The sequence below is a fragment of the Carassius gibelio genome, chromosome A3, assembly GCF_023724105.1.
Source record: "Carassius gibelio isolate Cgi1373 ecotype wild population from Czech Republic chromosome A3, carGib1.2-hapl.c, whole genome shotgun sequence".
NCBI lineage: Eukaryota > Metazoa > Chordata > Actinopteri > Cypriniformes > Cyprinidae > Carassius > Carassius gibelio.
The window spans coordinates 18,848,004-18,862,877 of record NC_068373.1 but is presented as its reverse complement, the minus strand read 5'-3'; the positions used below and the strand labels follow the sequence as shown (position 1 = coordinate 18,862,877).

The following is a 14,874-nucleotide window of genomic DNA, read 5'->3' as shown; positions in this document are numbered from 1 at the left end:
TGTTTGGTAATTTTTTTAATTATAGAAACTTCAAAAGAACTTAATTTTTTGCAACTGTTATCTTTTGTATCATAAATCCCTTTACTATCACTTTTAAATGCATTGCTAAATAATAATCTATTTAAAGAATAATCATTTTCAATTTTTTCTATTTTTATTTTTATATGGGTTAAATCAGGTAGAAATGTGGTAATGGCTAAGAGTTTTTTTCAGTATTGCATTGTGACATTTTTTTGTGTAAAATGATAAATGAGGAAAGACTTCTCCCTTAAATAATGCTATTTGTCACTGTAAATTGATCAAGCTTAATCTGGTGACCATAATGAAGATTCTTTCATAAAAAAATAAAAAAACCTCATTGTTTGTTTTGATTAAATTATAAATAATATTGTTAGATTTAGATTTGAAAACATCGACCTGCTTGTGTGGGGTTTGTAGGAGCTCTGCTCTGCAGTATATAATGAGTGATGGAACATGTTGGCTGTGAATCAGATGTTTACTGAGTAACCCAGGGTCTTTTTTTTTTTTTTTTTTTAGCCTGGTCACATGCTCACAGTACCTCTCAGGATCTCTTGGGATATTGCCAGAGGATCTAAATCCAACTCCTGCCCGTCTATATGTTTGCCTACAATGTTTTAAGCATGAATCTGCACTAGTAGATTAAGTTTCCCTTGCCAAAACCCCAGCTAACCCCAGAATCTAATGCTTAGCCTACCTAATGCCTGATTCAGAACTGCCTTTAACTGAAAAATGAGTGTTTATTATCGTCATTTTGCATTACACTATTTTCCTAATTAATGCTGTATACGGTAGTTGCTTTGACACAATCTGTATTGTTAGAAGCGCTATATAAATTAATGTGACTTGACTTGACTCAGAGGGGATCGGGGTTGTTGTAAGTGGAATTCAAACATTGGATTTGTGTTTCATTACTGTCAACAATCTGATTTGTCCTTTGCATCGTCAGCAAACAGAAACTCAATGACAGATTTACTTTTTAGGGTTAGTAGGCACTGCAGATCAAGATAAGGTACGGATATGTTCCTTTACATCACGAAAACATGTGGGAGGCTTTTAACATATTTATTTGAACTTAAGATGATCTGACTCAGACACTTAATGCAGCATTTTCCTACCTGACGGGAAATAAGGCTAACCATGCTACTTCCTCTTTTCCGTTCCATCACTTTCTGTAATCCCTGTCCATTCTGTTCTCATGTCTCTCTTACGGTCATCTGGTATTTTTCTCTTGACAGTAGTTGAGAGTCGAGACATTTAAATTTGACCAGTCAGAACTTCAACATAAACAAGTGTTGGTTATTCATTATTTTATTATTATATTGAAAGACATAGTTCTATATTTCTCTTTAGGTTTATGCATCTAACTCGAATGGTCAATAAAAATGGAAAGATAAAATAAGTAAAACCTTTATTTAGCAAATATTAGTTGTTGTTTTTTCACAGCATAAATTTAAATATTCACCGTCACATAATTCTTAAGAAAGCATTTCAATTTATGTTTTTGCTTGAGAAACATGTTACACATAGACCAAGTTTCACTGTTAACTAACTATTAACTATGACTTCTGCCTCAATAAATACCTAATTACTGCTTATTAATAGTTAGTAAAGTAAGATTATGGGATCTTCCATGCTGTACTTAATCTCCTGGTGTAATGCAAAAGCTAAAGGACATTTGACACTCAAGAAGTTTTGTTAAGATATCTGATTTTCAGCAGATAAGATTCAAAGTTTCTGTCACACAGTGTATTCACCGAAGTATGTTTGTTTACTGTAATATCCCATAACTGAGGATTCTGATGGCCATATTGCACAACACACAGCTCAGTTTTAGGAAATTCCCATGGCCTACATTCTAGCAGTGACTTCTCTCATGTACTATAGGGATTCGGTTGGCCAGTGTCTCAAAAAATGTCTTAAGCAGTTTGATCTCATTTCATCTGCTTTTGTAAATCTTGTAGATACAAATTTAGAGTTAGAAATTTTACAAGTTAGACATTTCTCGTTACCACAAATAGTTTATGAGGTGTCTCAAAACAACTCAGTTGTAACCACACAGGAGACTAAACCAGTCTACCATAATGTCACATTTTCTGCTTTTATCATTCTTAGAAATCATAAACTCCCACACAGGATGTCAAGCATACTCCTTTTCTCAGTTATGTTTATGTGATGTGTTGAGAAGGATGAAAATGTAAATCTGACCTCAAGATAACTGTTAATTTCCTGCCAAGTGTCAGTGTGAAACACCGTTCCACAGAATCCTTTAGATTCTCTCTGTTGTGGGCCATTAGTGAATTTTTTGTGAATTAGTCTTTATTTGCATAGGGAGAAAAATTCAGATGAAAGCATATTTTCATAATTAGATCGTCTTGTCTTCAGTCAACTAATGAAAAACTCCATCATTGACTTTAGTGAAGGAGAGAACAGGAATCCCAGTCAGTGTGTTTGACTGCTTTTTAATGGTTCAGTACTTTTAAACATGAAGTAGTTTAATATAAACTTAAAGTGTGTTTGACAAATCTGCTACATTGCTGACATGGTTTTAGCTTTTCAACTACTAATCATTCTGTCCAGACATGCATTTCCTGTCTTATACGCACAATATCATAGTGAAACAAACAGACTCAGTGCTCGAGGCACTTGTTTGGGTTTCTATTATTTAATTCTAAACACATGATGCTGGTTTCCTGTTTCTGCTAGCTTTATTTCCCCATTGAAAATACATGAGAGATGGAAAACAGGGCGAGTGGTCCACTTCACCCGGGAGGAAATGAGAAAGGCAGCTCAAGAGTCCTCTTCTGCCAGTGACCCGGATCAACAGAAAACGGAACTTAGGCATAACCCCTGAGACAAAAAGATAAATGTTTTGTGAATTTCAGGATTTTTTCTTTTTACACCAAACTGTAAAAAGATGATAATCAACTATGTTATGAAAGATATAACCAGATGATATGATATACCATTTTGTTTTATGCAGTATGTGTGAAAAATGGCCATATGAGTGTTTTCACATTATGTACAATGTATCTATACACTGTATATACAGTCACCTAAAGGATTATTAGGAACACCATGCTAATACCGTGTTTGACCCCATTGATTCAACAAGGTGCTGAAAGCATTCTTTAGAAATGTTGGCCCATATTGATAGGATAGCATCTTGCAGTTGATGGAGATTTGTGGGATGCACATCCAGGGCACGAATCTCCTGTTCCACCACATCCCAAAGAAGCTCTATTGGGTTGAGATATCGCCATTTTAGTACAGTGAACTCATTTTCATGTTCAAGAAACCAATTTGAAATGATTCAAGCTTTGTGACATGTTGCATTATCCTGCTGGAAGTAGCCATCGGAGGATGGGTACATTGTGGTCATAAAGGGTCATAGACATGGTCAGAAACAATGCTCAGGTAGGCCGTGGCATTTAAACGATGCCCAATTGGCACTAAGGGGCCTAAAGTGTGCCAAGAAAACATCCCCCACACCATTACACCACCCCTAGCAGCCTGCACTGTGGTAACAAGGCATGATAGATCCATGTTCTCATTCGGTTTATGCCAAATTCTGACTCTACCATCTGAATGTCTCAACAGAAATCCAGACTCATCAGACCAGGCAACATTTTTCAAGTCTTCAACTGTCCAATTTTGGTGAGTTTGTGCAAATTTTAGCCTCTTTTTCCTATTTGAAGTGGAGATGAGTGGTACCCAGTGGGGTCTTCTGCTGTTGATCCCATCCGCCTCAAGGTTGTGCATGTTGTGGCTTCACAAATGCTTTGCTGCATACCTCGGTTGTAACGAGTGGTTATTTCAGTCAAAGTTGCTCTTCTATCAGCTTGAATCAGTTGGTCCTCTGACCTCTAGCATCAACAAGGCATTTTCACCCACAGGACTGCCGCATACTGGATGTTTTTCCCTTTTCACACCATTCTTTGTAAACCCTAGAAATGGTTGTGCGTGAAAATCCCAGTAACTGAGCAGATTGTGAAATACTCAGACCGACCCGTCTGGCACCAACAACCATGCCACACTCAAAATTGCTTAAATCACCTTTCTTTCCCATTCTGACATTCAGTTTGGAGTTCAGGGGATTGTCTTGACCAGGACCACACCCTAAATGCATTGACGCAACTGCCTTGTGATTGGTTGATAAGATAATTGCATTAATGAGAAATTTAACAGGTGTCCCTAATAATCCTTTGGTGAGTGTAATATGCATATTAATGTGTTCTTGGGGCGACATGAAAATAATGTAAAAATATTATGTAAAAATTATACCTAATATTTCATGGGAATATTGAAATATAATTTATTTCCCTATTTCTCTGTGTCCCCAGATTCAGTTTTTTCCCCCTATTTTTATTTTTCTGGACTCCATTTTAATAGTTAAATTAAACTTTATTAAAAGCATGTCTTGAAATCAAAATCCTTAGTCCTTAATCCTTAATCCAAGTTTTTAGGGCCCTATGAAATACGTTTTATTTTAAAGGGCAGAAATTGTGACATCGTTCACAAGCTAAACCTCTACGACCTTAAAAAAAAAAAAAGAGTAAATTAATCCCAAAATGGAATAATCTGCTAAATAATTAAAGACTGAGGTCAGCCATTATGGAATAACCCAGTTCAGCTTTCCTATAATTAGATAGAGGCCGAGTGGTTGCCTTGGAAATGGCAGAGTTATTGCCCTTGCACGGTGAAGCCATATCAGCTTCAGACCAAGAATGGGAAAATAAGAGATATGCATGAGGGATGTGCATTTATCAGATGGCCTTTTCCCTCTAATAATGAGACCAGCTTGGCCTGAGCTCCGGGGGCAAGGGTTTAGACACCATGGTCTCATGCGCATGTGCACCACCGTGGCATGTGCACCACCGTGTGTTGAAACTGAGTCACAGCTGCTTTACTAATGTCTATAGAGGACATAGTGTCATGTAGGTGATTTGATTAGACAAATTCACTGTCTGACACTTGCTAATTCAAGGCAAATTATGTTTGGTATAAACAGGTATAAAGGCATTTGATCCAGAGTCTGGAATACACGTGGGGATATGACACTATGAGCCGTCCTATAGCAGCTGACTGATACTGACCCTGCGTATGCTGAGCAGAGTCCGCCTCAGTCTCGTGTGATTGGACGCTGGATGGAATCAAGGTGAATGGAACACAAAGAGCAGGAGCTTAACCTGCCAGAGGGAGATGAGACATGGTGAGTTATCCTCTGTCTATTTATAGAATATGCCAGTTCTTAAAGAGACAGTTCAGCTAAAAATAAAAATTCTGTCATCATTATTCACTGTCATGTTGTTCCAGACTTGTATGACTTTCTCTCTTCAGTGGAACATTAAAGAAGATATTTTGAGAATGTCCATACAGTCTAAAGTCTAAAAACTATCTGGTTACCAACATATTTCAAAATATGTTTTTCTATGTTTCACAGAAGAAAGTAAGTCCAATGACCAATAACTGCATCTGCTTTCTTTCCTCCTTGTATCAGTTTCAACAGCTAATATCCATTTTATGGCTAAGATATTATTTCATTCAATTAAAGCTGCAGTAGGTAACTTTTGTAAAAAAGTATTTTTTGCATATTTGTTAAACCTGTCATTAAGTCCTGACCGTAGAATATGAGACAGATAATCTCTCATTATGTCTCATATTCTACTGTCAGGACTTAATGAAAATCAAGCTCCTCTGGCTCCTCCCAGTGGTCCTATTGTCATTTGCAGAAAGACACTGCTCCCGGTAAGAAACAACCAATCAGAGCTGCAGTCCGTAACTTTTTTTGTGTTCAAAATTTACAAAATGTATATAATCAGCGAGTACACCATGAATCCATTTTCCAAACCGTATTATTAGCCTGTCTTGAATCACTAGGGTGCACCTATAATAAGTGTTTATATTCAGACTATTTTAGATTGCTTCGGGGATACCGCCGCGGAGTAATCCAGTACCTTTGTGATTCTTCACAGACATAAACAGAGAGAAGTAGTTCGGGCTACGATGTTCTTCCACAAGACGCAAGCAGTTCTGTTTATTAACCGCTAGAGCGTCAAAAGTTACGGACTGCAGCTTTAATCAACTATATAATTAAGAATATTAATATAGAATATTGTTACAACCCTGTTTAGGGACAACATAAGCAAACCATTCTAGTGATGTGATGTTACATACAGCCAAGTAATGGTGACCCATACTCTGAATTTGTGCTCTACATTTAATCCATCCAAAGTGCACACACACACACACACACACACCGTGAACACAAACCTGGAGCAGTGTTCTAGAAACAGCAAATACAACAGTGACCAGGGCAAATTTATTTGTTTTTTTTTTAAAGTGTTGGTTTGATAAACCTTGGGTATATTTTGCAATAATGATAAGTTGACTGTACATAATCCAGCATATCACTCTTACAATTTACAAAATTAATGATTTTGCACTATTTTAAAATCAATAATCAAGCAAATCTGTGAATTAGTTTTACTTTTCTCAAATTCATGTAAAACATTTTACCCAAATTATTCATATACCTTAATAATAATAAATTTTATATTAAATATAATACATTGTAAAAAAATAAAATAATATATATATATATATATATATATATATATATATATATATATATATATATATATATATATATATATATATATATATATATATATATATATATATATAGTGTTTTAATGATTATTATGGTCATGTAACAATTATTATGATGTATTTTATTTGATAAAATAAAAATAGAGGTGTTTTCACAAACTGTCCCATGCACAGCTTACCAAATACTGAGTTACAATTATGTAATTATATGATATATTATATTTTATATGAAATAAACTGCAGAATGATGAGAGAGACATGAAACTAGTTTGTCTACCAGGGGCAATGGTCAATAATAAAGTGTAGGGTCTTTATTCAAACTTATCTGAGCCCTCTTATGCTTTGACTTATCAATCAGATTCAAGTATATTATAAAATCAAACATAAACATATTAGGAGTATTACAGTGCACATATGCAAGAAGCAAGAAGTCTTTAACATCACCTAACTGAATGCGATTGTAATCCAGAGTGCCTGATGATTCATCCAAGTGTGTGAAGTGTTTCACGATTAGATGATACGATTAGATATGGAATATGACAAATAGAGAGTGAGATTATAGAGCAGAAGAGAGAGAGAGAGAGAGAGAGAGGTACAGAAGCCAGATGGGGCCAGTGTGTAGCATGGGACAATTCAGGACACCGAATCATTGCGACAGTCGATGGATTGTCTCGGACCAGTGTGTGTCATTGAGGAAGAGTGTGTGTGTGTGTGTGTGTGTGTGTGTGTGTTTGTGTTTGGAGCGTCCAAGCACGTGTCTCTCACATGTGCTGCCTCATGGTCGTGCCCTCCCCCCAGACATTCAGTTACCGCATATGCACCACCGCACACACTATCACACACAGTTTCAGGGTCCCGTGGGTCAGTTGTGGGATTATTATGCAGCTCGAGAAATTTCAGATGGTTCCCTGAAAGGCAGATTTGTCCTGCGCCCTATCTCGCCTCGACCCGCCATTTAATTGCGCCTCTATAATTTGATTAGCAGAAAGCACGCGTGAGTGAGCATTTAAAGGCTCATTCCGTCTGATCGTCTCAGCTCCTCTCTCCTCGAAAGCATGTGTGGGAATTAAAAAGGAGGAAGAGGAACTTTGACGTGGATTTTGCTTTGATGCGTCATCGGCTCACGTGTAGATTTAGATGCTAGAACCTCTCTTTTTTTTAAATGTTCTACTTAAAGAAATGCAGCATCTGTTAAATAATAAAAAAATGGTGTGTATGTTTTTTTTTTTTAATATATTTTATTATTAGATGTATTCTAAAAAAATATGCAGTGAGGTTCAAAAGTTTGAAAATTTTTTAAAAAATGTAATAAAATCATAAAGCTTCTTTTAATCAAATTTTGTTTACAGATTTCCACTGTATGTTTGCATGCATGAAATGGTAAACCAGCAAAAACATTATTATTATTATCAACAACGTGACGTAAAATTAATATGAAATATTTAGTATTTTTCACATTCTCATATTCATGTTAATAAACCTTTTTGCTCAATTTGTTATGCTAATAATAATAATAACAAATCGAAAATTGACAACCCTAATAGTCATCATTTTTATCAATAATGTTTTTGTTATTATTGTTATATAATAAATTAAATGCATTATTATACATAATCTCATTATATTATTATACTAAACTAAATCATTTACAAATACATGATTAAACTAATATTTGTATTATTATCAATATCACATTATTTTTATGATCAATATTAAGTATGATACATTTGATATATTCAAATACTTGTTTAGAATAATGCAAAACAGAAGGATTTTCACTAGTATTTTGGATACCAAACATAATGTTTGTGCATTGAATTGACGCAGTGAAGATTCATAGTGCTGTGTTCTGCTCTAACACAGTTCTGTTGATGATTTATGCATGAATGTATTAATATGCTAGAAACTAAGCGTTAGTATGTGGAAATGACAACACTGTAGCAGTCCATTTGTAAATAAAGACAGATGGCAGAGGGTCCTTCGCCTTAGTCAAAGTCAGCGAGAGAGTGAAGAGGAAGATGAGAGCGGAGGGTTAGAGATGGAGGAGAGGTGGGGCTCACAGGGCTGATTCATACGGAGCCGTGGCAGGAGGAGGGGTGTGTGGAGAGAGAGAGAGAGAGAGAGAGAGAGAGTGTGTCCTACCAGCTCAGAGTCCCTGTTACTGCAGATAGATTTCTGACAGCTTGGCGAGAGGAGGGAGACGGCAATCATGCACATTTTACAGCCCCATTATGTCAACAGGTTAGAATATAAATGTTCTTTCTCCATCCATCCCATTCCCTCTGTTTGTTCAGTCGTGTCTGTAGATGTACGGGAAGATTGTCAGTTGGACTTAATACTGTGCTATCCAATAGAAAAAAAGAGAAAAAGATTGCTTTAAAAGGTCATTTCATTATTGTCAGTGCTTGGGTATCTTGTGTGTGTTTAATGAAACTCAAATCCCACATGACTGATAATGCGGGATTGCGTTAGAATCTGTTGCATTGGATTGAAAGTTTTCTCATTCATTTCAGTAATTTGCGATGTTTGCAGTCATGTTGTAGGCTTCGAGCTCAGTAGGTTTGTCATGTTTTGGTCATTTGTGATATAGCACTATCTTCGTGCAGTAAATAAACAGTGTATTTACTATGCATTGCTGTATTTAGCTCTATAAACAAGCGTTGCCTCACATGAACTGGACTATGTGCTGGTTCATGGAGGTGTGTCCGTTTCATTTGCTAGTGGGCTCATAACCTCCACATGTAGACAGCCACTTCTGTTGTTGTTCACTACCAGAACTTGAAAGTGTTACTTATGTTTGTTATTATGTATGGTTTTGGAGTCATGAAGGCAGTCACATGTATTTAACACATGAAACGGGTTTGTGGTTAGTTTTATAAGGTGATGCAACACTGTTGATAGACAAATTATGGCGGTCAGCTGAGGTGAAGAATGCAGTGTGAAATTGTTTTAAACAGTGCCACCGCGTGGTCAACACATGCATTTATTTATTTTCCCACTTAGTTAAAGGGATAGTTCAGCCAAAATTAAAATTCTGTCAGCATTTATTCACCCTCACGTTGCTCCAAATCTGTACGACTTTCTCAGGTGGAATACAAAAGAAGATATCTGAAAAATGTTGGTAACTAAACCAATAAATGTTTTGAGTTTTGGTGAGACTCGGTAAGATATTTCTTTCTTTCAGAAATATAAAAAAATCATACCAATCCCAAACTTTCAATGATTGTGTATATAAGAGGCTTTTTAAAATTTTAGATTTTGAATAGGTTTTGTAAAATCTCATTCTTGTGAAACAGAAATAGAAAAATAATTTCTGATTTTACCGTATACCTATTTCCCTCTGCTCTTTTTCTCCAGGTGGCCGAATGGAGTGAAGAGAAAAAGAAAGAATAGTCAATGCTCTATGAAGAGCACGTCTGGTAAGCATTTTGGATCTGGTGTCACTGCAGTCTAAACCAAAACATTTAGGGCCTGTGATGCCCAAACGGGCCCTTTCTGTGCTTCAAGACAAGCAGATTTTGAATGCAGCTAAAAAAAAAAACTAAAAAAAAAACATTATTATATCTTTGAGACATGTTAAGAACGATTAGTCCACAGTTCAACACTGTCCACAGATCATTTTGGAATAAACTAAAAATACATTTATCATCTCCTCACCCTTTTGATTCCTGAAACTCTCATGACTTCCCAGTACACAAAAGGAGTTATTAACACTATGACAATCAGTGTTGCTGGAATTTTGTCTTTCAGGGATGTAGAGGCAGTGTGTGTGTGTGTGTGTGTGTGTGTGTGTGTGTGTGTGTTTGTGTGTGTGTGGTCCTAGTATTCCCTACACTGTTGGGATCAAATGTTCCTAAAAAAAGATTGTTAATACCAATAATTTCTGTAATGTGTGAAGACATTTGTTTTTGGTTCCCATGAGGAAAACAGTTTATAAATCATACAAAAATATTTTTTTTGAAAATATAAAAATGCAGAATGTTGGATGTGTTGGTTAGGTTTAGGGTAAGGGTATAGAAAATAGAAAGTTTGGATAGTATAAAAACCGTGAAGTCTATGGAATATCCTCATAAAACATGACGAGCATGTGTGTGTGAGTCTGTGTTTGTGTGTGTGTTCTGCTGTAACAACCCGTCTCCTCCTCCTCTTCTAGTGAAGATCATCTCTGTTCCAGGGTACGTTCCCAGCTACCTGGAGAAAGATGAGCCATGTGTGGTGTGCGGAGACAAGGCCACCGGCTACCATTACCGCTGCATCACATGTGAGGGCTGCAAGGTGAGATTTACCACCTCTGAAACACTTGATAATCAGTCTGTACTTACTTATTCATTTGCTTTCTCTTGCTCCCAGGGTTTCTTTAGGAGGACAATACAGAAGAATCTTCACCCTTCCTATTCCTGTAAATATGACAGCTGTTGCATCATTGATAAAATCACCCGCAACCAGTGCCAGCTGTGTCGCTTCAAGAAGTGCATCTCGATGGGAATGGCCATGGACTGTGAGTGTTCACACACACACACACACACACACACACACACACACACACACACACACACATAAATTTTGTATGGCAAAATGAAGACATACTGTAGATGTCTTTATATATATAAAGTTAATAAAAAATTCTACAGACTATCACCAACCCAAATATTATTATTAAGTCTTTTTGTGTGTGTGTGTGTGTGTGTATTTAATTTTTATTTAATCATAATTAGAAAAGACTTACTAGTATCCAAAGACTACAGGAAATGTTTCCAAATGTTTTCAATGTTATATTATGAAGTATAAAATTACTACAGATTGTTTTCACTTTTTTCTAAAAAAGTTAATAATAATACTTATTTATTTAATTTTAATTGTATATATATATATATATATATATATATATATATATATATATATATATATATATGCACACACACACACACATCTTTAAAAAATATATAATAATTAATTAAAATATTAATTCAGGACAATCTGATGGTAAGATTTCTGTCTTTGTAAAAATGGCATGAGTCTTTAAATGACGTTGTTTCTCAAAATAAATAAATAAATAAATATAATAAATATATAAATTTGGCCTTTGAAATAACTTGCTATAATCTCCTTATACATAATAACATTACATAACATTGCCTGTCATTTCCTGTTTAGTACTGAGGGTATTAAATGAGTGATTGTGTAATGATTGGTGTCCCTGGCAGTGGTGCTGGACGATTCAAAGCGTGTGGCCAAGAGGCGTCTGATCGAGGAAAACCGGGAACGGAAGAAGAAAGAGGAGATGGTGAAAACACTGCACACTCGACCTGAGCCCACCGTCTCGGAGTGGGAGCTCATTCGTATGGTGACGGAGGCTCATCGCCACACCAATGCCCAAGGCCCTCACTGGAAACAAAAACGCAAGTTCCTAGTAAGAGTCCTGGTTGTGTATGAACATGCAAAGCATTGATTTATTGCCTACACTGAACAGGCGGTTAGGTTCTCATCTGAATCACTGATAACCTCCAGCTATTGTCCGTCTTACAGCTTTTTTTTTGAGAATCTTTTCTTCATCGTGCCGCTTGTGTTTGAATGTCAGGGCTCTAAAAACACATGCTGCCTAGCAACTAGTTTTGTTACACAGAGTGGTCTGTCAGGATTGAAAAGTTGCCGACAGTGATCAAAGAGCACTGGATTGGCCCTCAAACTATTTGGTTTGGTTTGTTTGGCTGGCATGGATGCTAGCGGATCGAGTTTGCATGAGTTCAGTCTAACCAAATGTGAAAATGGCCTTAGAATGGGTTGAAAAGTAGAAACAAATCTCAAAAGTCTGGAGTCTGTAAGATTTTGGAATTGTTTTTTAAAAGCATATTTTATAATCATCAAGGCTGGGATTTATAATCACCAAGGCTGCGATTATTTGATCGAAAATACCGTAATACAGTGAAATACTACAATTTAATAAGTGTTTTCTGTTTTAGTATAAATGCTGTTTAATCCTGTGACAGCAAAGCTGAATGTTCAGCATCATTACTTTAGTGTTTAGTGCCATAAAATCCTCCCGAAATCACTCTTAAATGATGATTTCCTACTCAAGAAACATGTCGTATTATTATCAAAGTTGAAAACAGCTGTGCTGTTTAATATGTTTGTGGGAATTGTAACACTTCCTTTTTCCAGGATTCTTTGATGAATAAGACGTTTAAAATAATTTAATGTATTTTATGCATTTATTAAATTTTTTGTAACATTATAAATGTCTTTACTGTCACATGTGACCAACATAATGAATTCTTGCAGTGTAAAATATTCACTTCTTTCATAAAATAACAAATACTGACTCCAAACTTTTAAAATGTTATGGTAAAGTAGTAGTCATTTATTTATTTATTCTTTTACAAAAACATACATAATCTCACTTATACAAGTGTTGGTCAAATGAAATGTAAATATTCTCAAAATGTGAAAAAAGGGGGAAAAATCCTTGGTGTTGAACCTTATTTCATTACTAACATTTGTCAGATTTATTTTTCTTTTTTTTTTTTCACTCTATTTTGGTTTGTCTTTCAGCCAGAAGACATCGGGCAGTCTCCAGCCCCCACATCAGACAACGACAAAGTCGACCTGGAGGCTTTCAGTGAGTTCACCAAGATCATCACCCCTGCCATCACACGAGTTGTGGACTTTGCCAAAAAACTGCCCATGTTCTCTGAGGTCAGTGTCCGTTTTTATTTTATATGTCCGAGTTTCCCATAAATACACATTTTCATAGACAACACCATGCCACATTATTGCATCAGTTGACAAAGAGAAGTTATCTGCTCCGCTCCAGCTGTAATGTACATTCTCTGAACCAAAACTGCATGTCAGTGTAATTTGTATGAATGGTAGAGGCTGCCTGTGTGTTTCCTTAGTCTTAAATCTGCCTTGTTTTCTACCAGATATGAGTAATGGCCTTATTAAAACACCACCTGTGATTCCAGGCTGTGGCTGTGCTTTGAATCACTTATTTTGCCTCTCTAATTGCTCATGTGAACACATAATGATCACTGATCATCACTTACTGACCTGCTACATCGGAGGACATTGCAGTCTCTAAGAGAGGATAAGCGAGGATATTTCATAGTGCTAGGAATTTCAAAAGACAATTAAAAAAACAACAACAAAAAACAGATTTGTCATTGTCAAAGGCAGGGCTACTGTTCTGCCCTTTTCAGGAAGAAATTCAGATTTCTGCTTCCCAACATTTTAACCAGGAACACTGCCAACATTTTGGCCGGCCCTAATACAAACACACATATTTCAAATGTTATTTTTACTAATTAATTTATATGTATTACTTCTAAAATTATACATTTAGATTTGTACTGTTTTCTCTCATTTTAAATACTTTTATGGAAAAGAACTCTTTTAAATGTATTGAATTTTTCACACATACAGGTGTAATTTTTTTCTTTAAATTAGAAATGGAATTTATTATAATTAATCAGAAACTCCTAGACAGCTTTTGATGGAAAATTATGTCGTGACAGTACATTACAGATTGCATTTGTTATTTCCAGTCCTATCTTAGTGATGCCATCAGAAATCATTCTTTCAGTTTCGACAATACTTATGACAAGGTGAAAAAGCTAACAACAAATAACAACTGAATAGTGGTTCATCCTTGTTTTGGGGTCTGGAATGATGTCATGCGAGCTGTAAAAGCACAAGAATCTGTGCTTGATTGTCTTCCTCTGGTGTCCAGCTGCCCTGTGAAGACCAGATCATCCTGCTGAAAGGCTGCTGTATGGAGATCATGTCCTTGCGCGCAGCGGTGCGATACGACCCAGAGAGTGAGACGCTGACCCTGAGCGGGGAGATGGCTGTCAGTCGAGAGCAGCTGAAGAATGGAGGGTTAGGAGTGGTGTCGGATGCCATCTTTGATTTGGGCAAGAGCCTGTCACAGTTCAACCTGGATGACTCGGAGGTGGCACTGCTGCAGGCTGTACTGCTCATGAGCTCAGGTGAGACGGACCGTCAGCTGCTACTGCCATATGTAGGGTCTTAAGAATCATAACTTTTATGATTTGAGATAGTTCACCCAAAAATGAAGATCCTGTCATCACGTCATCTTCATTTTCTTTCAAAACTGTGGCTTTTTTTTCTTTTCTAAGATGAAACTCAAAAGTAGAATGTTTACATTTGAAATTTCAAAGTTATTGTTCACTGATAATATTTCCCGTCACTGCAGCTTTCAAATCAAATATGGCATCCTTAAAAGCA

At 36.2% G+C, this 14,874-nt stretch overlaps 1 protein-coding gene across 7 annotated transcripts in view; it reads left to right on the top strand.

Annotated features, from left to right (window-relative positions):
• LOC127950812 (thyroid hormone receptor alpha-A-like) overlaps positions 1-14,874 on the top strand; it is a 37,132-nt gene that overhangs the window by 14,438 nt on the left and 7,820 nt on the right. For 3 of the 7 annotated variants that reach the window (XM_052548125.1, XM_052548168.1, XM_052548174.1), the window contains exons 2-8: positions 5,030-5,230; positions 9,988-10,049; positions 10,784-10,905; positions 10,981-11,128; positions 11,835-12,040; positions 13,180-13,323; positions 14,357-14,615. In XM_052548125.1, the coding sequence (XP_052404085.1) occupies positions 5,181-5,230; positions 9,988-10,049; positions 10,784-10,905; positions 10,981-11,128; positions 11,835-12,040; positions 13,180-13,323; positions 14,357-14,615 (991 nt within the window). In that variant the 5' untranslated portion in view covers positions 5,030-5,180. Of the gene's footprint in view, positions 1-3,618; positions 3,676-5,029; positions 5,231-8,430; positions 8,872-9,987; positions 10,050-10,783; positions 10,906-10,980; positions 11,129-11,834; positions 12,041-13,179; positions 13,324-14,356; positions 14,616-14,874 lie in introns of those variants that run through there. The other 4 variants (XM_052548134.1, XM_052548152.1, XM_052548160.1 and 1 more) reach the window with 4 other exon arrangements.